General features: G+C 40.9%; 1 protein-coding gene across 1 annotated transcript in view; it reads right to left on the bottom strand.

Moving 5' to 3' along the window:
• Positions 1–22,593, bottom strand: part of LOC117521396 (dual specificity protein phosphatase CDC14AB-like) — a 49,251-nt gene that overhangs the window by 18,846 nt on the left and 7,812 nt on the right. The window contains exons 3-9 of the mRNA XM_034182692.1: positions 12,832–12,907; positions 12,641–12,733; positions 12,479–12,558; positions 8,248–8,314; positions 3,722–3,784; positions 2,813–2,900; positions 1,920–2,150 (exon numbers count right to left, since the gene is read on the bottom strand). Of these exons, the coding sequence (XP_034038583.1) occupies positions 1,920–2,150; positions 2,813–2,900; positions 3,722–3,784; positions 8,248–8,314; positions 12,479–12,558; positions 12,641–12,733; positions 12,832–12,907 (698 nt within the window). The remainder of the gene's footprint in view (positions 1–1,919; positions 2,151–2,812; positions 2,901–3,721; positions 3,785–8,247; positions 8,315–12,478; positions 12,559–12,640; positions 12,734–12,831; positions 12,908–22,593) is intronic.

Here is a 22,593-nt window from a genome sequence, read left to right as displayed (position 1 = left end):
TGTAAGGCAGAATAAATCAATATGTTGATCAATTATTATATCATTTACTAACAGGGACTTAGAAGAGAGAGACCTAATGTTTAATAGACCACATTTAACTGTTTTAGTCTGTGGTGCAGTTGAAGGTGCTATATTATTTTTTCTTTTTGAATTTTTATGCTTAAATAGATTTTTGCTGGTTATTGGTGGTCTGGGAGCAGACACCGTCTCTACGGGGATGGGGTAATGAGGGGATGGCAGGGGGAGAGAAGCTGCAGAGAGGTGTGTAAGACTACAACTCTGCTTCCTGGTCCCAACCCTGGATAGTCATGGTTTGGAGGATTTAAGAAAATTGGCCAGATTTCTAGAAATGAGAGCTGCTCCATCCAAAGTGGGATGGATGCCGTCTCTCCTAACAACACCAGGTTTTCCCCAGAAGCTTTGCCAATTATCTATGAAGCCCACCTCATTTTTTGGACACCACTCAGACAGCCAGCAATTCAAGGAGAACATGCGGCTAAACATGTCATGTCACTCCCGGTCCGATTGGGGAGGGGCCCAGAGAAAACTACAGAGTCCGACATTGTTTTTGCAAAGTTACACACTGATTCAATGTTAATTTTAGTGACCTCCGATTGGCGTAACCGGGTGTCATTACTGCCGACGTGAATTACAATCTTACCAAATTTACGCTTAGCCTTAGTCAGCAGTTTCAAATTTCCTTCAATGTCGCCTGCTCTGGCCCCCGGAAGACAATTGACTATGGTTGCTGGTGTCACATTTCTCAAAACAGAGTAGCCAATAACCAGAGTTTGATCCTTGGCGGGTGTGTCGCCGAGTGGGGAAAAACGGTTAGAAATGTGAACGGGCTGGCGGTGTACACGGGGCTTCTGTTTAGGGCTACGCTTCCTCCTCACAGTCACCCAGTCGGCCTGCTTTCCCGGCTGCTCGGGATCTGCAAGAGGGAAACTAACAGCGGCTAAGCTACATTGGTCCGCACTGACTAAAGGGGCCTGGCTAGCTGTAGAATTTTCAACGGTGCGGAGCCGAGTCTCCAATTCGCCCAGCCTGGCCTCCAAAGCTACGAATAAGCTACACTTATTACAAGTACCATTACCGCTAAATGAGGCCGAGGAATAACTAAACATTTCACACCCAGAGCAGAAAAGTGCAGGAGAGACAGGAGAAGCTGCCATGCTAAACTGGCTAAGAGCTAGTAGCTGCGCTAAGCTAGCGAATTCCTAAAAACACAGAGGGAATAATGTGTAAATAATTTAGAGGTGATTCAGCAGAGGGAGTGCTTTAGTTAAGGCACGTGAAGATTACACTGTGAAGCAAATCGTTATCTAGGTAACTAGATCAATCTAACTGCGCAGATTAAACAGCTAACAGATACAGAAAAACACCGCTGTGCTCCGGAACAGGAAGTGATACAATACCGCAGTGAGAGCCAACCACCAGTAGAGGCAAGCCCTCAATATACCACCTAGTTTTCAGTTTATTACCATTTTTTGAACATTTGCAAGTCTCAGTGAGAATGCTGCATCTTGTCTAACTTCACGGTGATGCAGATGATTACCAGCAACACACAACTTATGTTTATTCTCAGGTTATATACCCCAACTCAGTGCAGGACTACTGTCACATGTCTGTTTTGGTCAAGAAAAAAAGTCTTTCTTTGAACTCAGGCAAAGTTCATGTTCTGAAAATATTAATATTTATTTATATAAATTAATATATTTCATGCTTTACATATGAGTTTGCATTGATGAACATGGGTTTGAACAGCCCACACAGTTAAGTGATAAGAGATCTTAGTAAGGAGACAGGTGCGTAGCCATTAATGTTACTTTTCTAAAATCATGTTGTATCGTTTTGTTTATGATGTCATCAGTCTTGTGAATGGTCAGTCAAAGTATACAGAGGTTTACGTGCTGTACCTTTACAGTGTACGGCGACGGCTCTGTCTGTACTTTCACAGATATGCAGGAAGCGCCTGATGATGAGGTCAGAGGGCGTGGTCCCGTCCAGGAAGAAAAGCTCGTGATGCTCAAACCCAGCATCCTGGAACCGCTTGCTGTCGTATAACTTCCTGTTCAGACGAACCACTACCTTCACATTATTTTCACGGAAGTATGAAAAGTAAACCTCGGGGGCATGGACAGGATAACCTGAAGACAACAAATCAGCACTCTGAGTTTTTATACTATGGTATGAAGTAATCCCATAGGATTTGTTTACTAAAATAATTTTTTTTTTGTTTCATTGGTGTCATTTCAAGTCAAACCAGTGAAATATAATGAGGTGCAAATTTTTCAAGGCCTAAACCCTCCTTTAGAGACCCCCTTTTATACCAAAGTTCACCCCCCCCCCCCCCCCCACCAAAAAAAAACCCCAAACCGAAAAACAAAACTGTTCTTGTGCATATTTCTGCTAACAATGAATAATGGTTTTTGATTATGCTGTGTCCATTTATGGCACGTTCGAAGGGACCAGGAGTAGATGTTCTCAAGTTTTTTATTTTATTTTCTGTACAATAATAATCAATATTGTGTTTACATCTAATCATGGTTAATTTTTCAGGATTTAAAGTTAATGTCAACAGTTTCTGGTGACACTGAGTCAGTTTATGCCACTTGAAGCTGATCAGAAGTGGATATAATTCATTTCTGTTTCTTTACGAGGGACTATGTGTTTGTTCTCATCAATGGCTACGTTAAGATATGAGAAGATGCCTGGTGCAGCCATATATCTGTGATCCTACTAACATGTTGCAGGCCTTCTGGAAGCCCTGGTGATGTATCATTTATTGATTTGGTGAAAGTGGACGTACCATTTTCTGTCTTACTGCGAGAGTGAGGGCTGCTGAATGCCAGAACTTTCCCTGGAATGATCCAGGTCATATCTCCATTTTCTACACGCTGAAAACACAGAAAAACCCAAAACTGATCAACAATCCAGATCAACCATTTTATACCTTATTTCAGAAACCAAGAAAAAAAAGGGTGGGGGTGTATTTTCTTTGGTAGCTTTATAATTTTGTTCTGCGTTATTCAAATCCATAAGTATTTGCACAGTGACATATACTTCTATGATGTTGCCTCTGTACACTATCACCAAGGAGTTTTAATGATATGGTGCTTTTAGTGTCGATTGTTCTTGTTTTTGGGCTAGAAAGGGGCCACGTGTCTGTCCCCCCCAACAACTTGATTTCACCATATATTTCTGAACCCTTGCCATACAACACCTATACGTAAATGTCTCTAAATGTTTTCAGTATTGTACAATAAATTCACTTTCAGATGACACCTTACTTGTCAGGACTGACCACCGATATAAGTTGGCAATTAAATAAGTAATATTGGCATATTGTGAAAAATCGGGCTGCTATCGGTTGAGAGCGATAGAGTCAGAACACCCTGTTTATCACAGTTAATTCACCGTTACCCCTATGATTCATGTTCCAGACACGTTAAGGGCTCAAAAAAACACAGTGAGGTCACATTGTGGTGGGGTGGGAGGAGTTGGGTTTGCATGTGGCCCATAGACTATTACTTTTAATTCAAAGGGTTGAACAAAAATATCACATTAACTATTTTGTAGCATTAGTTTGTGTACAGTTATAGTTTTTAAGTACTTTAGGACTTTAGTGATGTTCTAAGTTCAGACTGCCCTCGTTTATTGACCCAAACTTTTTGTGGTTACACAAACAAGTGGTAATTGTTAGTGTAGGTGTCCTCACCTCATAATGTTCGTATTCATCGACGTTAAAGCGGTCAAAGTCAAAGAAACCGTGCTGTAAGGCCTAGACAGCAAGAAGAGACAACGGCTTGTTAAAGTAAACATTAACAAAAAATCATGTGATGTACAAAATAATAGAGGAACTCTGACCTCAAATGGGAACAAATGCTGGTATTTAAGAATGATTCAAAACCTTTTGACTGCTACCCACATAATGCCAATCACAATCTGATGGCTTGATAAATGTTTTCCTTCAGATGCCACCTGATTACTGCTAAACTGTCACAACGGGTGAGATAAAGGACCAACCTCACACGTTCCAAACATTTAGCGTGGCTTGGGATTTATTTCACACAGGAACTTTCCTGGAACCCTCAGGTCCTATGTTCCTTCAACACCATACACAAAGTCTGCAGTGCACCACAGAGACCTTTGATGGCGCTGTTGTGCAAACCATGAAACTCCATCAGAAAAAGATTTCAAACTGCCAGTGTTATGTGCAGACGCGAGTTGAGGAGCGGAGCAGCGTCTGACTGAACCCAGCGCTAAATAACCAGAAAGCGGTTCCAAAAACAAAACAAATTTATTTCCCTTCAGTGCAATAATTGTGTACAACATAAATATGCGGTTGTCTGGCGAGGTGAAGGACGGCGCGCTCTCCAGCGCCCAAATGGATCGAAGCCCGACGCTTCTGGACCCAGACTCACCACCGAACACCCCCCAGGTGGACACGACAAACTGACTCTGTGAAGGATGGAAAAGGTGAGGTAAGTCAACAGCTACAACAAATATCCTTCAAAGGCATACACTATCAGCAACACATTCAGGTCTGAATTTAAGCTTTATGTAAATGAGCAGCTTCTCACAACAGGTGGAGGATCATCATTCCGTACGCCACGGCAGTGAGAAGCGAGCTGCACAATTCTCATCAATGTTCAAATATACTGCGTAACAAAATACCAAATTACTGTTAACACTTATTCAGACAATCATCACCTCTGATGTGTGCTGACAGCATGTGTCCCTCACCCGTCCTCCTTCACAGGCACGATGTGTCAAACCCAGGCGCGGTCCTCAGCGTGTCATGTCCCGGCCGTTTCCAGGCTTCAGCCCGTATGTCCCTTCTTCATTTAGTTCTGTTCCTTTGGCATCAGCCTCGTTTTGTTAATTACCTTTTTCTTCATGTGGGGTTTTTTTTCCATGTTCTGATTTTTGCTTTGTCACTTTCTTCCTTTGTTACTTTTCACCTCAGTTATGTTTTAGTCTTGTTTTGTTATTGCCTCTTTCTTCACGTTTATTCAATGTTCTCATATTGCTTTGTCACTTTCTTTCTTTGTTACTTTACAGCTATGTTTTAGTTCCATTCTAGTTTATTCACAGTCTGTTTTTATGTTTCAGCATTTAGTGTTTGTTTGCTTATGTTACTGTTCTCTCTTCTGTTGAGTATTTGGGTATTTCTGGTTTTGGTTTTCAGTTTTGTTTTCTTGTAGTTTCTTCTGTCTGTTCTTAGTAGGTTTATTGTATTATTTCCCATGATTCTACTTATCACGTTCTTGTATGCTTTTCAGTTTTGATCAAGTTAGGGTGGTGTTCATGGTTTTCTTTGTACTATCTCTTATTGTCATGTTTGTATCTGATCACCTTTCTCTTGCTCCTGCTTGTCAGTCTCTCATTGTTTCCACAGTCTTTTCCGGATCACTGCACTCTCAGTTCCGCACCTGCACTTTGTCCTCTCAGTCAGCCACGCCCCTTCATCTGTCATTCTCTTGCCCATTTGTCACCGCCCTTCTGCATCATTGGCCTCTTAGCTGTCACCTGACCACACCCCCCTTTCCAGGCCTTTCCTCCTCCATGTGCACCTCATTTCCTGATTAACACCTGTCCCTATTTAACCTGCGTCTGTTCACTTCTTCCCCGCTCGTTCGTTGATTCACTCACGTATCAGCCTCTTGTTTCGTTCTTGTTTTGCCAAGCCTTGTTTTTGGACTCTGTTTTGTGTTCTGGATCCTGTTTTTTGCCTCTGCTCTGACATACCTGTTTGCTCATGTTTTGACCTTGCTTGTTCTTTGGACCACGTCTTCAGCTTAATCCTTGTCAAGTATTTTTGCTCCGTGGACTGCCTTGCTGTTATCGATCCCAAGCCTGAATAAACCACCCTTTAAGTATATTTCCTTTTGTCGAGCCTGCATTTGTGTCCTGCCCTCGTCCAGTCCTGACACAGCGTCTCACAAACGAACGTCACAAGGTCGAGTTCCCGGCAATTCTGCTCGAATCACTCATGGCTTAAATGCAGAACGCCATCTCATTATCTGCTTCAGCTGAAAGTCTTTAAGTTTGCACGTGAGCATCATCCACAGGTGCTGCGAGTCAGTAGGCCTGCACGTGAACATCCTCCACAAGTGCAGCCAATAATGCTGATGAGGGTGAAGGACTCTTCTGCCAGCACCTTCTCCACAGACAAAAACCAGTTTGCATACCACCTGGAGAGCAAAGAAAAGAAAACAACACCAAAATGTCCAGCCAAACCCCCCAACACACAACAGCCAGCTCCTGATCAAAGCATCTGGTTTTTCATGTTGGGTTTTATTTTCCCCCTGATATGAACTCACTCTGAAATTTTCAGGTTGCTGCCACTGAGCTTTACTTGCTGTGAGTTGTTACGTACGGTGCATCCACAAAGTATCCACAGCGCTTCACTTTTTCCATTTTGTTATGCTCCAGCCTTATTCCAAAATGGAGTAAATATGTTTTGTTTTTTTCCCCTCAAAATTCTACTCACAACACCCCATAATGACAATATGAAAACATTTTTTTTTAATTTTCGCAAATTTATAAAAAAATAAAATAAACTTAGAAATCACATTCACACCCTTTGCTCAGTACTTTGTTGATGCAACTTTGGCAGCAATTACAGCCTCAAGACTTCTTGAATATGATGCCACAAGCTTGGTGCGCATATCTTTGGGCAGTTTTGTCCATTCCTCTTTGCAGCACCTTTCAAGCTCCATCAGATTAGATGGGGAGCGTCGGTGCACAGACATTTTCAGATGTCTCCAGAGATGTTCAATCAGATTCAGGTCTGGGCTGTGGCTGGGCCACTCAAGGACATTCGCAGAGTTGTCCTGAAGCTACTCCATTGATAGCTTGGCTGTGCGCCTAAGGTCATTGTACTGTTGAAAGATGAACCATCAACCCATTCTGAGGTCAAGAGCGCTCTGGAGCAGATTTTCATCCAGGATGTCTCTGTACATTGCTACATTAATCTTTCCCTCAATCCTGATTAGTCTCCCAGTTCCTGACATTGAAAAACATCCCCACAGCATGATGCTGCCACCACCATGCTTCACTGTAGAGATGGTACCTGGTTTTCTTCAAACGTGAGGCCTGGCATTCACATCAAAGAGTTCAATCTTCACGCCAAAGAGTTCAATCTTTTTGTTTCTCATGGTCTGAGAGTCATTCAGGTGCCTTTTACTAAGGAATAGCTTCCATCTGGTCACTCTACCATAAAGGCCTGACTGGTGGATTGCTACACAGATGATTATCCTTCTGAAGTGAGTCTCTCCACAGAGGACTGCTGGAGCTCTGACAGAGTGACTATCGGGTTCTTGGTCACCTCCCTGTCTAAGGCCCTTCTCCCAGATCACTCAGTTTGGAAGGGCGACTAGCTCTAGGAAGAGTCCTGGTGGATCTGAACTTTTTCCATTTATGGATGATGGAGGCCACCGTGCTCATTGGGACCTTCAAAGCAGCAGAAATGTTTCTGTGCCCTTCCCAAGATTTATGCCTCAAGACAGTCCTGTCTCAGAGATCTACAGACAAATCCTTTTACTTCATGTTTGGTTTGTGCTCTGACATCTACTATCAACTGTGTGACCTTATATGTTGACAGGTGTGTACCTTTCCAAATCAACTGAATTTACCCCAGGTGGACTCATCTTAAGGATAATCAGTGGAAACAAGATGCACCTGAGCTTAATTTTGAGCTTCATGGCAAAGGCTGTGAATACTTATTACATGTGATTTCTTAGTTGTTATGTTTTTAAATAAATTGGCAAAAATTAAAAAAAAAATCTTTTCACATTGTCATTATGGGGTATTGTGTGTCGAATTTCGAGGAAAAAAAATGAATTTCATCCATTTTGGAATAAGGCTGTAATGTAACAAAATGATATTTTTCCCCTCTTCAGCAGCAACAAGAAGCAGTTTATTGTAAGGCTTACAACTTGCCACACAGGCTTATGTTGTATAGGTGTTTAACCCATGATGGTGTTTCTTTTTGAACTCAATTCAGAACTGATTATCATCATTTTTGTATGGAATGTAATCTTAAATCAAAAATCATCAAAAGAAAGGAGCCCAGGGTGGAACATTCCAGAGCTCCCCTTTAACTTTAATACACGTGGGGCAATTATTTGAATTCTTTTTCTGATTGTATACTCTTCTGTACTGCTGTGACAAAGTGAGTTGAATTTCCCTGACAGGGGATTGATGAGGTACTTCTCCTCTTATATTAGCTAATCTTACCTTATATATACCCTGTAAACAGTTGAATACAGTGAGGTTGAAGAAGGAATCTCCGACTGCGGCATCTCTGCAGGACAAACACAGAAACAAGGTGCATAAGATACACAATTTAGTTCTTGGAGCTGGGAACAAGACAAAAAAAGTTTAATGGGATAAACACATGAGGAGCACGTCGTCTGTAAATCAGAGTGATGTCGCTGTCCCGTCAACCGTCACATGACTTGTCACATAGCTGCTAGACAGCGTGTGGTGGAAATTTTAAACTCTGACATGAGATTGTTGTCAGGGTGTTTCAGAATGGGGAAAAAATGACTTTGAGTAAAATGAACCGTTACTCAGGTAGAGGAGTATCAGTTGCACTGTGAAGGCACATCATCTATGACATTTTGCCTGTGTCATACACTTCTGTGGGTATGATTCACATAGCAGGGCGAATATGTGAAGCAACTGTGCATTTTATTGTAAAATCACAAAATTTTGTGATTGCAGTAGAGCAGTGGCTCTGTTCCAAGAGGAAGGAGAGCCACTGCTTCTTCGTATCATAAGGAGGCAGCCAAGGTGGTTTGGGCATCTGGTGAGGATGCCTCCTGGTCAGAGTTCTAGCTAGGATGATTTTGGTGCCGGTTAAATCATGTGATCGCAGCTCATAGCTTCGAGGGGCCGTAGCCTGTGGGCCCACTAAAACATTATTGGCAAGCCCTATTTTAGCTAATTTTGGGTGGTTTTAGACACATTGAAAGCAAGATTAATAAAGAAAAAAATACATTTATGTTGTAATATTAGCAAGATGAAAGTTGTTTTTTGCATGTTTCTGTCAAAGTCTAAGTTAATGGACATAGCATTTTCTGTCTTCTTCAAAAATGACAGACAGTAGCTTTTAATCCAGTGAAGCAGACAGTTTTTCTATCATCCTGACAGTTTTTTCCCAACAATTTGAGTTGGATTGCATTACTTTTTCTTTTTAAACACTATAACACCTGCCTTGTTTGAACAAGAGCTGAACCTGGAGTGATTTGTCAAACCTGCTCTTTTAAATGAAAAATTTTATGAATCAGTTTTCCATCTCTTTCACTGATGCTGTGCCCCTCCTCCTCTCCACCCCTCCTCCTCCTCTCTCTCTCTCTTTCTCTCTCTCTATCTGTGTCTCTCTCCCTCCCTCTCCTCACCTCTCTCTGATCACTCATGCATCTGTTGTTTTTGAAATGCAGAGCTTGTTGGAAGCACAACGCCTTTCAACTGTAAAATAAACTTTCTGGATGTATCATTAGATACAGAAGGACCTCTGGATTATTTAATTTAGGATTTTCATAGCTTTTTTCAGTTCAGAGTGGAGCAGAGATGCTGTTTTCAGCTGCTGCCCTTCACAGCTCTGTGGCCACAAAACGCGCTGACTCTCTGATCTCTGCTGTTTGCGATTTGATATGAAGAAAATGAGAAATATATTTCATATTACTTTAATTATTGGTTTAAATTGGTAAAACTATGACTCTATAAGCTTGAAATATGATTGAATTGGTACATTTTCAGCAACATTTCAGTTCATTTTTCAGATATTCTGTGCTGGGTTGCACAGCCAATTTGAACCCGAGAGCTGAGTGGAAATTTGCAGTACCGGGTCGGGCTGCCCGGTGCCGCCAACTATGGCTAGAACCCTTCTCCTGGTCATCTCCCTAGGGAGGCCTTCCAGGGAGGAGGCCCAAGTGATGACCCAGGACACGCTGGAGGGATTGTGTTTCCCAGCTGTCTTGGCAAGGCCTCCAGATCCCCCAGGAAGAGTTAGAGGACTTGGCCGAGGAAAGGGAAGTATGGGATGAGCTGCTTGGTTTATCAATGTAATTATGGTTGGAATCGAGAAAACATGGAGAACATAGAGAAAACATAGAAAACATCGCTTCACATGTGTATGCACTGTCACATATTGTAATAAAGCATTTTGATGGTACTATGGGATGACTTGGCTGTTTTGAATTGTTGTTTATTATCCTGGGGAGAAAAATCTAAGGTGGAATTATTATTATTAAAATTATTGCTATTATTAAATACCAAACAATGTGTGTGCAAAAATAAATTAATTATTTTACCATAAACTGCACAATCATAGTGATTTATACACATCTCTGCTCCACTATATGTCACACAGTGTCACTTTCTGTGTTTTGTTACATGCTGAATTTATTCTAACCACAAATACATGATTAAAAAAATATTTGAGCTTGTCATGATATCTTTTACAATAAAATTGCAGATTTGTAGTGATATTTTATTTGCCCCACCAGATCACTGGTGCTTCATTATTCAGGACCCCAGCAGCTGTAAAAGGCCTCGGGGACACCTGTGTATCACCTGACTCTGGTAGATAGATGGTTACTTTGTAAAATGGTGTTGATTGCTTGACAGCCTGCTTTGGAGCATCCAGAACCCAGGATAGTTCCATCGTGTGTTGGATGTGGTGATGCCCAGCACCAGCGCATGCTAACAGGCTTGCCCTGACCAGTCACTGCTTGTGGTATGTGGTTAGGTGTAGGTTACATTTATGCAGTGTTATCCAGCCCTGTTCCTGGAGAACACCTGTCCAACATCTTTCCAAGTTTACTTGCTCTCATCACCCTTGTTTTTTTTTTTAAGGTTGGTGTTTCCCAGCACTAGTGGAGCAGTGACTGTCTTAGTCTGAAGGATTAGATGTGGTAGTTTCTGGTAAAGGTTCAGGTTAGGGGCAAGTCACTTTTCTTGAAAGCCATTGATCACTAGAATCACTAGATGGAGGACCACGGGGATCCGCTCATTGGCTGGCTGTTGCCAGAGGGCTGCCATCTTGGTTGGCGTCTAACAACCAGACATAAATAGAAATCAATGGGCATGATCAATGTTTTCAAGAGAGTTTCATCAAATCTGCATTTTCCATGCTGTTACTGTGCTGTTACATTTATTCAAACTCTGTCCCACATTTGTACAGCCACTATTTGTCAAAACAAATACAGAAGAAGATCAGACTACTTATATCATAGACTTGAATGAATTTGTTGGTCCCAGTCTAGATGTTATAAAGCAAGATAGAAAATAATACCATCAGTTTGTCAAACACACTATGTCTGCCACAACACACAAGATACTAGTCTGATCCTTAATTAATTTCATGATGAAGTTAAGTTAAAGATTGGAAATAATCAGGGGTAAAAGTAAGAGCTTTGCACGCTTGCATATTATTAAAGATATTAACATTAAAGACTGCTCTTAACCCAGCTGCAGCATCGCTTTTACACAGGGCTTCTCTGCGAAAATTTCAAATACTGTAAAATACATAACATGAAACAGCCACATTGTCCAGGGTGAAAGTAAGATTATTCAATAATTTCTGGAACAAGTTGAAAGAAATCTGAAAACACTACACTGGAATATGGAGTCTATCATATATAAATTAATCTCATAAGTATATATTCTTATATTAGTAGAATATACAATGTCAAAGCGACTGTCATGTGACCCACCAAATTGAGAGAAAAAACATTTCCATTCTATGAATTTGCTCTGACAGAATATCTCAGGATGGAAAACCTGATTTGAAGAAAAAACTTGAGGCTAATTAAAAAGGATAAATTAAGACTTATGAAAGTGAGACTTCTAACTGAATCGCTAAATGGTGCGATATTTATCACGACAAAGCGGGCAGTAAAACTGAAGTCACTCTTTACAGAATACAGAGACACAAAAAAATAAATAATTTTCTCACCTTTATTCAGCAATTTTAGTAATTTTCCCCACAGCTTTAATATTACATAAAATACACATTTATGAAAGCTCACGCCACAATTTATTATTATTTATTTAACAAGCTGCCAATCGTTTGTCAGCTTGTCACAGCACCTGAATGCTGCACAAAACAGCATTTTCAGATCACTTTAACTCAAGTTTAAGTCAGCGAATCATTGATTTCTATTTAATCCAGTGCCTGACGGTGCGTATTAATGCTAAGTGTTATTTCTACCTGGTTCTTTTTATGTAAAATTCTGCCCCTTACCAAAAACCAAACCATTGTATTCTTCATTTTGAGTTTATTCAAGGTCACGTTAGAAACCAGGCCTGGGACCCTCACAGACAGTGTCCATCTTGTGAAAAGGCCCCTAAAATGAGTCATACAACACTTTTTATACCTTGTGGGTGTTAACATAGGAGTGGTTTAGTCAAAGCTGACTCTCTTGAAAAGACAAAACCAGCCAGTCTGTGCACGATGTACCTGAAGGACAGGTAAGCAGCTTTGTTTTCTGAGATCAAAGTCCTGTAAGCATCTTCTGGACTCCTTTGCAAATAGATTACCTGGCAGGAAGGAAGATACGTGAATGACAATCTGATCATGCGCATGAATGAATGAATGCGTGAATGATTGGCTGATATTTACAGCGTAGGCACCGATGAGAACAGCAGCGTTGGCCCTCTTCCTCTGGTCGTAACTGGTGTAGTGGACCAATTTCTTTTTGGACATCATGGTGGACTTAAGTGAGAATGAAATAATAATCAGTAACTTTATGAGATTAATAAGACATGTTAATGTTTAGATGTGTGTATGAGGTATGAAGGTATAGTTTTTACCCTGAGCTTTCTGTTGACTTTGGAGCAGTACCTGTACAACACGGCCAAGCTGAGCGGACCAAAGTCTGTATAGAAACTGAAACACAAAGACACTTATAGTCAGCGACATAGCATCATCGTCACTGTGAAAGAACAGCGTGCATTCTGGAAACACAAATCACTGCACAGCAGTGAGTGATACACTGTGCCAGACCGCGGGGTGTACGTCACCCCCCAGTTAAACAATGATCCAAATCCCAGCGACACCTAACATGAAAAACAGATTAGAAACTGGATGGACGGACTGAGTGTGTTTGGTTATATCAGTGCAGAAATGAGGCAAAGGTCAGGTCTGGTGCAAAGATCACATATATCCTGGACAAACCCTCGATGACATCATCCATAGGTTTTGTTTGGATTGGGTATGAAGTTTAAGCTGTGGGGGTTCCAAATGTCAGTATTGGGCACCACAGTCTCGTTTGTAGGCAGGCGCTAAAGGGGTAAAATATGATGCGTACAGTGGGGAAAATAAGTATTTGATCCACTGTCGATTATGCAAGTTTTCCCACCAACAAAGAATGGAGAGGTCTGTAATTTTTATCATAGGTACACTTCAACTGTGAGAGACAAAAATCAAAAGAAAAGAAAAAAGAAGAAAAATCAGAAAAATTACATTGTTTGATTTTAAATAATTCGTTTGCATTTTATTGCATGAAATAAATGTTTTATCACCTACCAACCAGCAAGAATTCTGGCTGTCATAGATGTGTTAGTTCTTCTTTAAGAAGCTCTCCTATTCTGCACTCTTTACCTGTACTAATTGCACCTGTTTGAACTTGTTACCTGTATAGAAGACACCTGTCCACACAGTCAATCAATCACATGCCAACCTGTCCACCATGGCCAAGACCAAAGTGTTGTCTAAGGACACCACACCAGGGACAAAACTGTAGACCTGCACAAGGCTGAGATGGACTACAGGAGAACAGGCAAGTAGCTTGGTGAGAAGGAAACAACACATGATGACTGTCAATCTTCCCTGGTTTTGGGCTCCATGCAAGATCTCACCTCGTGGGGTAAGGATGATTCTGAGAAAGTCCAGAACAACACAGGGGGACCTGGTCAATGACCTGAAGAGAGCTGGGACCACAGTCACATAGATTACATTAAGTAACACACAATGCCGTCATGGTTTAAAATCCTGCAGGGCAGCAAGGCCCCCTGCTCAAGCCAGCACATGTCCAGGCCTGTTTGAAGTTCACCAGTGACCATATGGATGATCCAGAGGAGGCAAAGGAGAAGGTCATGTGGTCAGATGAGACCAAAATAGAGCTTTTTGGCATCATCTCCACTTGCCATGTTTGAAGGATGAAAACAAACCCAAGGACACCATTCCAACTGTGAAGAATGGGGGTGGAAACATCACTTTTGGGGTGCTTCAGGATGACTGCACCGTATTGAAGGGAGGATGGATGGGGTCATGTATTGTGAGATTTTGGCAAACAACCTCCTTCCCTCAGTAAGAGCATTGAAGATGGGTCATGGCTGGGTCTTCCAGCATGACAATGACCCCAAACACACAGCCAGGGCAACTAAGGAGGGGCTCCGTAAGAAGCATTTCAAGGTTCTGGAGTGGCTGAGCCAGTCTCCAGACCTGAACTCAATAGAAAATCTTTGGAGGGAGCTGAAACTTTAAACCTGAAAGATCTGGAGAAGATCTTTATGGAAGTGTGGACCAAAATCCCTGTTGCAGTGTGTGCAAAGCTGGTCAAGAACTACAGGAAACATCTGACCTCTGTATCTGCAAACAAAGGTTTCTGTACCAAATATTAAGGTCTGTTTTTCTATTGTATCAAATACTTCATGCAATAAAATGCTAATTAATTAATTAAAAATCATACAGTGTGATTTTCTGATTTTTTTTCTTCGATTCTGTCTCTCACAGTTGAAGATTACCTATGATAAAAATTACATACCTGTCCTTTCTATGTAAGTGGGAATACTTGCAAAAAAATCGACAGTGGATCAAATACTTATTTGCCCGATATTTTCAGTCCCTCGTATCATTTTCCAGATTTGAAATGTATGTACCTGTTTCTAAGAAAAAAACAAAAACAAATAAAAAATATCTACACTTCCTCATCACTTTTTTCTGATGTCAAGGACAGTCAATTTTTGAAATTTTTATCAGCCGATTATGATCACAGAGCTGGGGAAAAAAATAATAAAACAGTTTATCATCTCCGCCCACATGCTGAAATCACCTGCATTATTTCTTTTTTTTTTTATAATCACCATTCTGTGTTCTGAATTCTGATAATATCATCACTGTTGTCAGACTGAAGGTCTCCCTCCAAGGTTTTGTCTCCCTCATTGCCATCTAAATAAGGCTCAAAATCATAAAGCTGTATCCCCCACAGCTTCTTCAGAATCACCTTCAGACTGGACTTAAAAAAAGCTCCTTGTTGTGGCTGGCGTGCCTGGCTGGCTTTTGTTTGTCTTCTGTTTCTGTCTTTTGGTTTTCCTTCCAGGTGGTGCGCATTTGGGACTGAGTGGCTATGTGGCTGAGTTACCAGGACCTCACCCTGATCACCTGAGGCTGATCAGGTGCGGCTCGTCAGGACTCACAGCTGTGGTGCATCTACACGGATTGGAACATGGTGGCATTTAAGTCTGGAGTACACAGTGTGTATTTGCCAGAGACTCGACCTTGTGACCAGACGGGTGAGATCGTCGTCTCGAGAGCCATCTCATCATCAGTGGATGCAGAGAACGTCCAGGTTTGATGCATGGTCTGTGAAAGAGGAGGGGGTGAGGTCTCACGCTCGTCAGCACACTTCCTGAGGTACGTTAGGTTTTGTGACTAACAGTCAGTAGATGTGGTGTCCCTCACACCTTATTATATTGAGCTGTTATGTTAGTTGTTTAATCAGCTTCCACTGCAGTTGAGTTATGTGAACTGACTGTTCCATGCCTGCAGGGAGGGAAGCTGATTAGTGATTAAGCCAGGAAGTGTTTGCTGTTTATGTACACCTTTGAGTGGTCTCTCTGTGTGTGGAGTGTGGACTCACATAATGATTTCTTCTTTCACAGACTCGGTTTGTCACGGCCACCTGGGGGGTGTCGGCGGGGTCCTTGGGTCCGAACAGTTTCTGGCTCCGGACCGTTTGTGCTGCTAGGAGCGCACCGTAATCCACCACGCCAGACCGCGCACTCATTTGTTGTCTTTTTTCACATCACTGTTATGTCATTAAATTTAGTTATCCTTTGTACCGTGCTCTGCTTATTTTATACTGGGTCCTTCAAACGCTGGTCGGTTCTCCGTCATTTTCTCACTCCTCATGAGAAAAAAAATGTCCTAAAACAGCTCGACCTCAGCCATGTTTGCAATTAATTTGGGCTTGAATCAGCAGGTCCTGTTCTCCCGATGATGTCACAACAATATGGCCACGGCTGAGGGCTGAAATACAGTGCAGGCTTCAGACAGCTCTTGTTTATCCTTCACCTGCGCACTTATCATCGACTTTTAATTTTCAGGATTTTTAAAATGATCAACATTTCCTCATTTTTGGTGATTATTTGTGCACATTTTTTGGTGCCACCTACTCTTTAAGTTCTGTTTTTCTGTTGTATCAACTACTTATTTCAAGCAATAAAATGCAAGTTAATTATTTTAAATCTGTCAGTCACAGTTGAAGTGTACGTACAATAAACATTATAGACCTCTCCATTCTTTGTAAGTGGGAAAACTTGCAAAACCGACAGTGGATCAAATACTTATTTTCCGCACTGTATATGTAAATGCCAACAACCATAAACCGACAAATGAATTTATCAATACAATGTACAGTATGTGCTTTTTTCCCAGAATAACCAGACCCAGTTGGATTACATCTATTTCTGCTACTCTCATTGACAACATATTCACAAATGACATTGATAATAAGGCAATTAGTGGATTATTAATGAACAACATTAGTAACCATCTCACAGTATTTACAGTTAATAATATTAACCTTGGAAAAAAAAATTGACAGTAAAACCTGAATACAGACGATTAAAGACAGAGGAATCCATAAATGCATTAAGAAAAGAACTGTTGGAACAGAATTGGGATACAGTATATAATGATAACAATGTTGTTCATGCTTTATTATATGATAACCACAGTCCAGTTAAGAAATACAAAAAAAAGCATATAATATTTATCCATGGATGACAATAGGGTTATGAAATGCATGTAAAAAGAAGAATACACTTTACAGAGATTTCATTAGACAGAGAACTAAAGAGGCAGAACATAAATATAAAAAATATAAAAATAAGTTAACTCATATTATAAGAGCAAGTAAGAAAGATTATTATAAGAGTATATTAGAGGATAATAAAAATAACATTAAAGGAACATGGAAGATACTATATAATATTATAAGGAACAGCAATATGCACAATAGTTTGCCTAAGTATTTTATTGATAAGGATATAGAAAATTATAACATGGATGAAGTAGCTAATAGATTTAATGAATTCTTTGTAAAAGTTGGGCCTGAATTAGCAAAACAAATCCCTGATACTGGGAAATATAGAGAGTATATACCAGAGAGAAATCCTTGTTCTTTATTTGTTAAAGCTGTGACAGAACAGGAATATTGGATATTGTTAGAAAAAGCAAGAATAAAAAAATCTACAGATTGTAATGAAATTGATACGTCACTAGTGAAAAAGATAATTGATGGCATCTCCAAGCCATTAACATACATATGTAATGTTTCATTTCAAACTGGTTCATTTCTAAATAAAATGAAAATAGCCAAGGCCATACCTCTATACAAAACTGGGAACAAGCATAATTTCACTAACTATAGACTGGTCTCATTATTAACACAATTCTCAAAAATATTGGAAAAAACTTTTTATCAACAGTTTGGACTCATTCTTAGAAAAAAAAAACAACATACTTGCAGAGAATCAGTATGGATTTAGGTCAAATAGATCAACAACACTGGCAATAACAGAAGCAATAGAACTAATCACAAATGCTGTAGACCACAAGAAATATGCTGCAGGGGTGTTTATAGACTTGAAAGCATTTGACACACGCAACTATGACATATTAATCAGTAAACTAGAAAGAAGTGGTATTACGGGAATTGTGCTTGATTGAGTCAAAAGCTATTTAAGTGGGAGACAGCAGTTTGTAAAGTTGGGTAATTGTTCCTCATCATGCCTGGACATTGTTTGTGGTATCCCCCAGGGGTCAGTATTGGGCCCCAAATACTTTAGTTTGTATATCAATGATATGTATAAGGTCTCTAAGCTACTGTATTTCGTGGTATTTGTCAATTATACTAATATTTTTCACTTGGGATAACATAGTACAATTACAGGAGGAAATAACTACAGAGATGAACAAATTAAAAATATGGTTTGAGAGTAATAGATTATCATTAATTTAGGTAAGACAAAAAATGTTATTTGGAAATTGTAGAATGAATGCACAGGTAAAGATAAAAGTAGAGTGGGTAGAAATTGAGAGAGTTCATGAAATTAAATTTTGGGGATAATTATAGATGACAAAAGTAGCTGGAAACCACATATCAAACATATACAGTGTAAAGTCAGAAGAAACATTGTAGTAATAAATGCAAATTAATTATTTAAAAATGATACAATGTGATTTTCTGGATTTTATTTTTATTTATTTATTTTTATTATTTTTTTTATTCTGTCTGTCACAGTTGAAGTGTACCTACGATAAAAATTATAGACCTCTCCATTCTTTGTAGATGGGGAAACCTGTAAAACCGACAGTGGATCAAATACTTACACTGTACAAATACACTGTATATGTAAATGCCAGCAACCATAAACCTACAAATGAATTTATCAATACAATGTACAGTATGTGCTTTTTTCCCAGAATCACCAGACCCAGTTGGATTACATCTATTTCTGCTACTCTCATTAACATCATATTCACAAATGACATTGATAATAAGGCAATTAATGAATTATTAATGAACGACATTAGTAACCATCTCCCAGTATTTACAGTTAATATTATAAACCTTGTATGCAGGCATGTATGTATCTATGTATGTAAGAGATGGAAGGAAGTTGATTATGTTATTTACTTAGGGACAAGGGGTGGGAGTAAATAACTTTTACTTCTCACTCCTTTTCAAATATTCATTTGTTTATGTTTTCTTTATAGTGTATATTATTGTATATTATTATTATTATTATTATTTATTTTGTGCCTTGATATTTGAAATAAAAAATTATTGAATTCACTCAACAAAAATATAAACGCAACACTTTTGGTTTTGCTCCCATTTTGTACGAGGTCTGTCCGTAAAGTATCGTGCCTTTTTATTTTTTTCAAAAACTATATGGATTTCATTCATATGTTTTTACGTCAGACATGCTTGAACCCTCGTGCGCATGCGTGAGTTTTTCCACGCCTGTCGGTGACGTCATTCGCCTGTGAGCACGCCTTGTGGAAGGAGTGGTCCCGCCCCCTCGTCGGATTTTCATTGTCTGGAAATGGCGGAATGAAAAGGACTTTTTTTCCATCAAAGGAACACCTCCGTTTCGGAGTGTTAGAGAACAAGTTGGGACATGTCTATCTCGGCTTTCAGTGCTTACCAGCCCAGTGAGTATAAAAGAACTTGTGGAGAGCTGGACATGTCCCAACTTGTCCTCTAACACTCCGAAACGGAGGTGTTCCTTTGTCTCGTTTCATCAGCGAATCGGTCGTGACGCGCGAAGCCTCCGCGCGGCTTTCCCTGACAAATCTCTTGTTAAAAGTGAAATCTGCCGGAAAATGGCTGATGTCCAGGTCTTGTGATAACCAGAGAAAGAGCACACGACGGTCTCGTATCCACCGAGCCATCAGCTTAGAAATGATCAGTGGTTTGTGCCGCTATCGTCGCAGCCCACAGTCGCGGCGCACCGACCGTCCTTTAAAGGGGTCCTTAAACCTGTAGTTAAAGTCCTTATTCTCTGTGAAGCCCGTAAAATTTTCACTGAAAGCCAGATAAATTTTTCGAATGGTTTCCAGGTGCCAGTCTCTAACAGCTTCTGAAAAAATTCTGATGGAAAAAAAGTCCTTTTCATTCCGCCATTTCCAGACAATGAAAATCCGACGAGGGGGCGGGACCACTCCTTCCACAAGGCGTGCTCACAGGCGAATGACGTCACCGACAGGCATGGAAAAACTCACGCATGCGCACGAGGGTTCAAGCATGTCTGACGTAAAAACATATGAATGAAATCCATATAGTTTTTGAAAGAAATAAAAAGGTACGATACTTTACGGACAGACCTCGTATGAGATGAACTCAACGATCTAAAACTTTTTCCACATACACAATATCACCATTTCCCTCAAATATTGTTCACAAACCAGTCTAAATCTGTGATAGTGAGCACTTCTCCTTTGCTGAGATAATCCATCCCACCTCACAGGTGTGCCATATCAAGATGCTGATTAGACACCATGATTAGTGCACAGGTGTGCCTTAGACTGCCCACAATAAAAGGCCACTCTGAAAGGTGCAGTTTTATCACACAGCACAATGCCACAGATGTCGCAAGATTTGAGGGAGCGTGCAATTGGCATGCTGACAGCAGGAATGTCAACCAGAGCTGTTGCTCATGTATTGAATGTTCATTTCTCTACCATAAGCCGTCTCCAAAGGCGTTTCAGAGAATTTGGCAGTACATCCAACAAGCCTCACAACCGCAGACCACGTGTAACCACACCAGCCCAGGACCTCCACATCCAGCATGTTCACCTCCAAGATCGTCTGAGACCAGCCACTCAGACAGCTGCTGAAACAATCGGTTTGCATAACCAAAGAATTTCTGCACAAACTGTCAGAAACCGTCTCAGGGAAGCTCATCTGCATGCTCGTCATCCTCATCGGGGTCTCAACCTGACTCCAGTTCGTCGTCGTAACCGACTTGAGTGGGTACATGCTCACATTCGCTGGCGTTTGGCATGTTGGAGAGGTGTTCTCTTCACGGATGAATCCCGGTTCACACTGTCCAGGGCAGATGGCAGACAGCGTGTGTGGCGTTGTGTGGGTGAGCGGTTTTCTGATGTCAATGTTGTGGATCAAGTGGCCCATGGTGGCGGTGGGGTTATGGTATGGGCAGGCGTCTGTTATGGACGAAGAACACAGGTGCATTTTATTGATGGCGTTTTGAATGCACAAAGATACCATGATGAGATCCTGAGGCCCATTGTTGTGCCATACATCCAAGAACATCACCTTATGTTGCAGCAGGATAATGCACGGCCCCATGTTGCAAGGATCTGTACACAATTCTTGGAAGCTGAAAATGTCCCAGTTCTTGCATGGCCGGCATACTCATCGGACATGTCACCCATTGAACATGTTTGGGATGCTCTGGACCGGCGTATACGACAGCGTGTACCAGTTCCTGCCAATATCCAGTAACTTTGCACAGCCATTGAAGAGGAGTGGACCAACATTCCACAGGCCACGATTGACAACCTGATCAACTCTATGCGAAGGAGATGTGTTGCACTGCATGAGGCAAATGGTGGTCACACCAGATACTGACTGGTATCCCCCCCCAATAAAACAAAACTGCACCTTTCAGAGTGGCCTTTTATTGTGGGCAGTCTAAAGCACACCTGTGCACTAATCATGGTGTCTAATCAGCATCTTTATATGGCACACCTGTGAGGTGGGATGAATTATCTCAGCAAAGGAGAAGTGCTCACTATCACAGATTTAGACTGGTTTGTGAACAATATTTGAGGGAAATGTTGATATTGTGTATGTGGAAAAAGTTTTAGATCTTTGAGTTCATCTCATACAAAATGGGAGCAAAACCAAAAGTGTTGCGTTTTTTTTGTTGAGTATTTATATATATATATATATATACTCAACAAAAATATAAACGCAACACTTTTGGTTTTGCTCCCATTTTGTATGAGATGAACTCAAAGATCTAAAACTTTTTCCACATACACAATATCACCATTTCCCTCAAATATTGTTCACAAACCAGTCTAAATCTGTGATAGTGAGCACTTCTCCTTTGCTGAGATAATCCAACCCACCTCACAGGTGTGCCATACCAAGATGCTGATTAGACACCATGATTAGTGCACAGGTGTGCCTTAGACTGCCCACAATAAAAGGCCACTCTGAAAGGTGCAGTTTTGTTTTATTGGGGGGATACCAGTCAGTATCTGGTGTGACCACCATTTGCCTCATGCAGTGCAACACATCTCCTTCGCATCATCCGTGAAGAGAACACCTCTCCAACGTGTCAAATGCCAGCGAATGTGAGCATTTGCCCACTCAAGTCGGTTACGACGACGAACTGGCGTCAGGTCGAAACCCCGATGAGGACGACGAGCATGCAGATGAGCTTCCCTGAGACGGTTTCTGACAGTTTGTGCAGAAATTCTTTGGTTATGCAAACCGATTGTTTCAGCAGCTGTCCGAGTGGCTGGTCTCAGACGATCTTGGAGGTGAACATGCTGGATGTCGAGGTCCTGGGCTGGTGTGGTTACACGTGGTCTGCAGTTGTGAGGCTGGTTGGATGTACTGCCAAATTCTCTGAAACACCTTTGGAGATGGCTTATGGTAGAGAAATGAACATTCAATACACGAGCAACAGCTCTGGTTGACATTCCTGCTGTCAGCATGCCAATTGCACGCTCCCTCAAATCTTGCAACATCTGTGGCATTGTGCTGTGTGATAAAACTGCAACTTTCAGAGTGGCCTTTTATTGTG

Source organism: Thalassophryne amazonica, chromosome 12 (genome assembly GCF_902500255.1).
Source record: "Thalassophryne amazonica chromosome 12, fThaAma1.1, whole genome shotgun sequence".
Classification (NCBI taxonomy): domain Eukaryota; kingdom Metazoa; phylum Chordata; class Actinopteri; order Batrachoidiformes; family Batrachoididae; genus Thalassophryne; species Thalassophryne amazonica.
The sequence above is the reverse complement of the archived record's forward strand: the minus strand, read 5'-3'. Positions and strand labels throughout refer to the sequence as shown.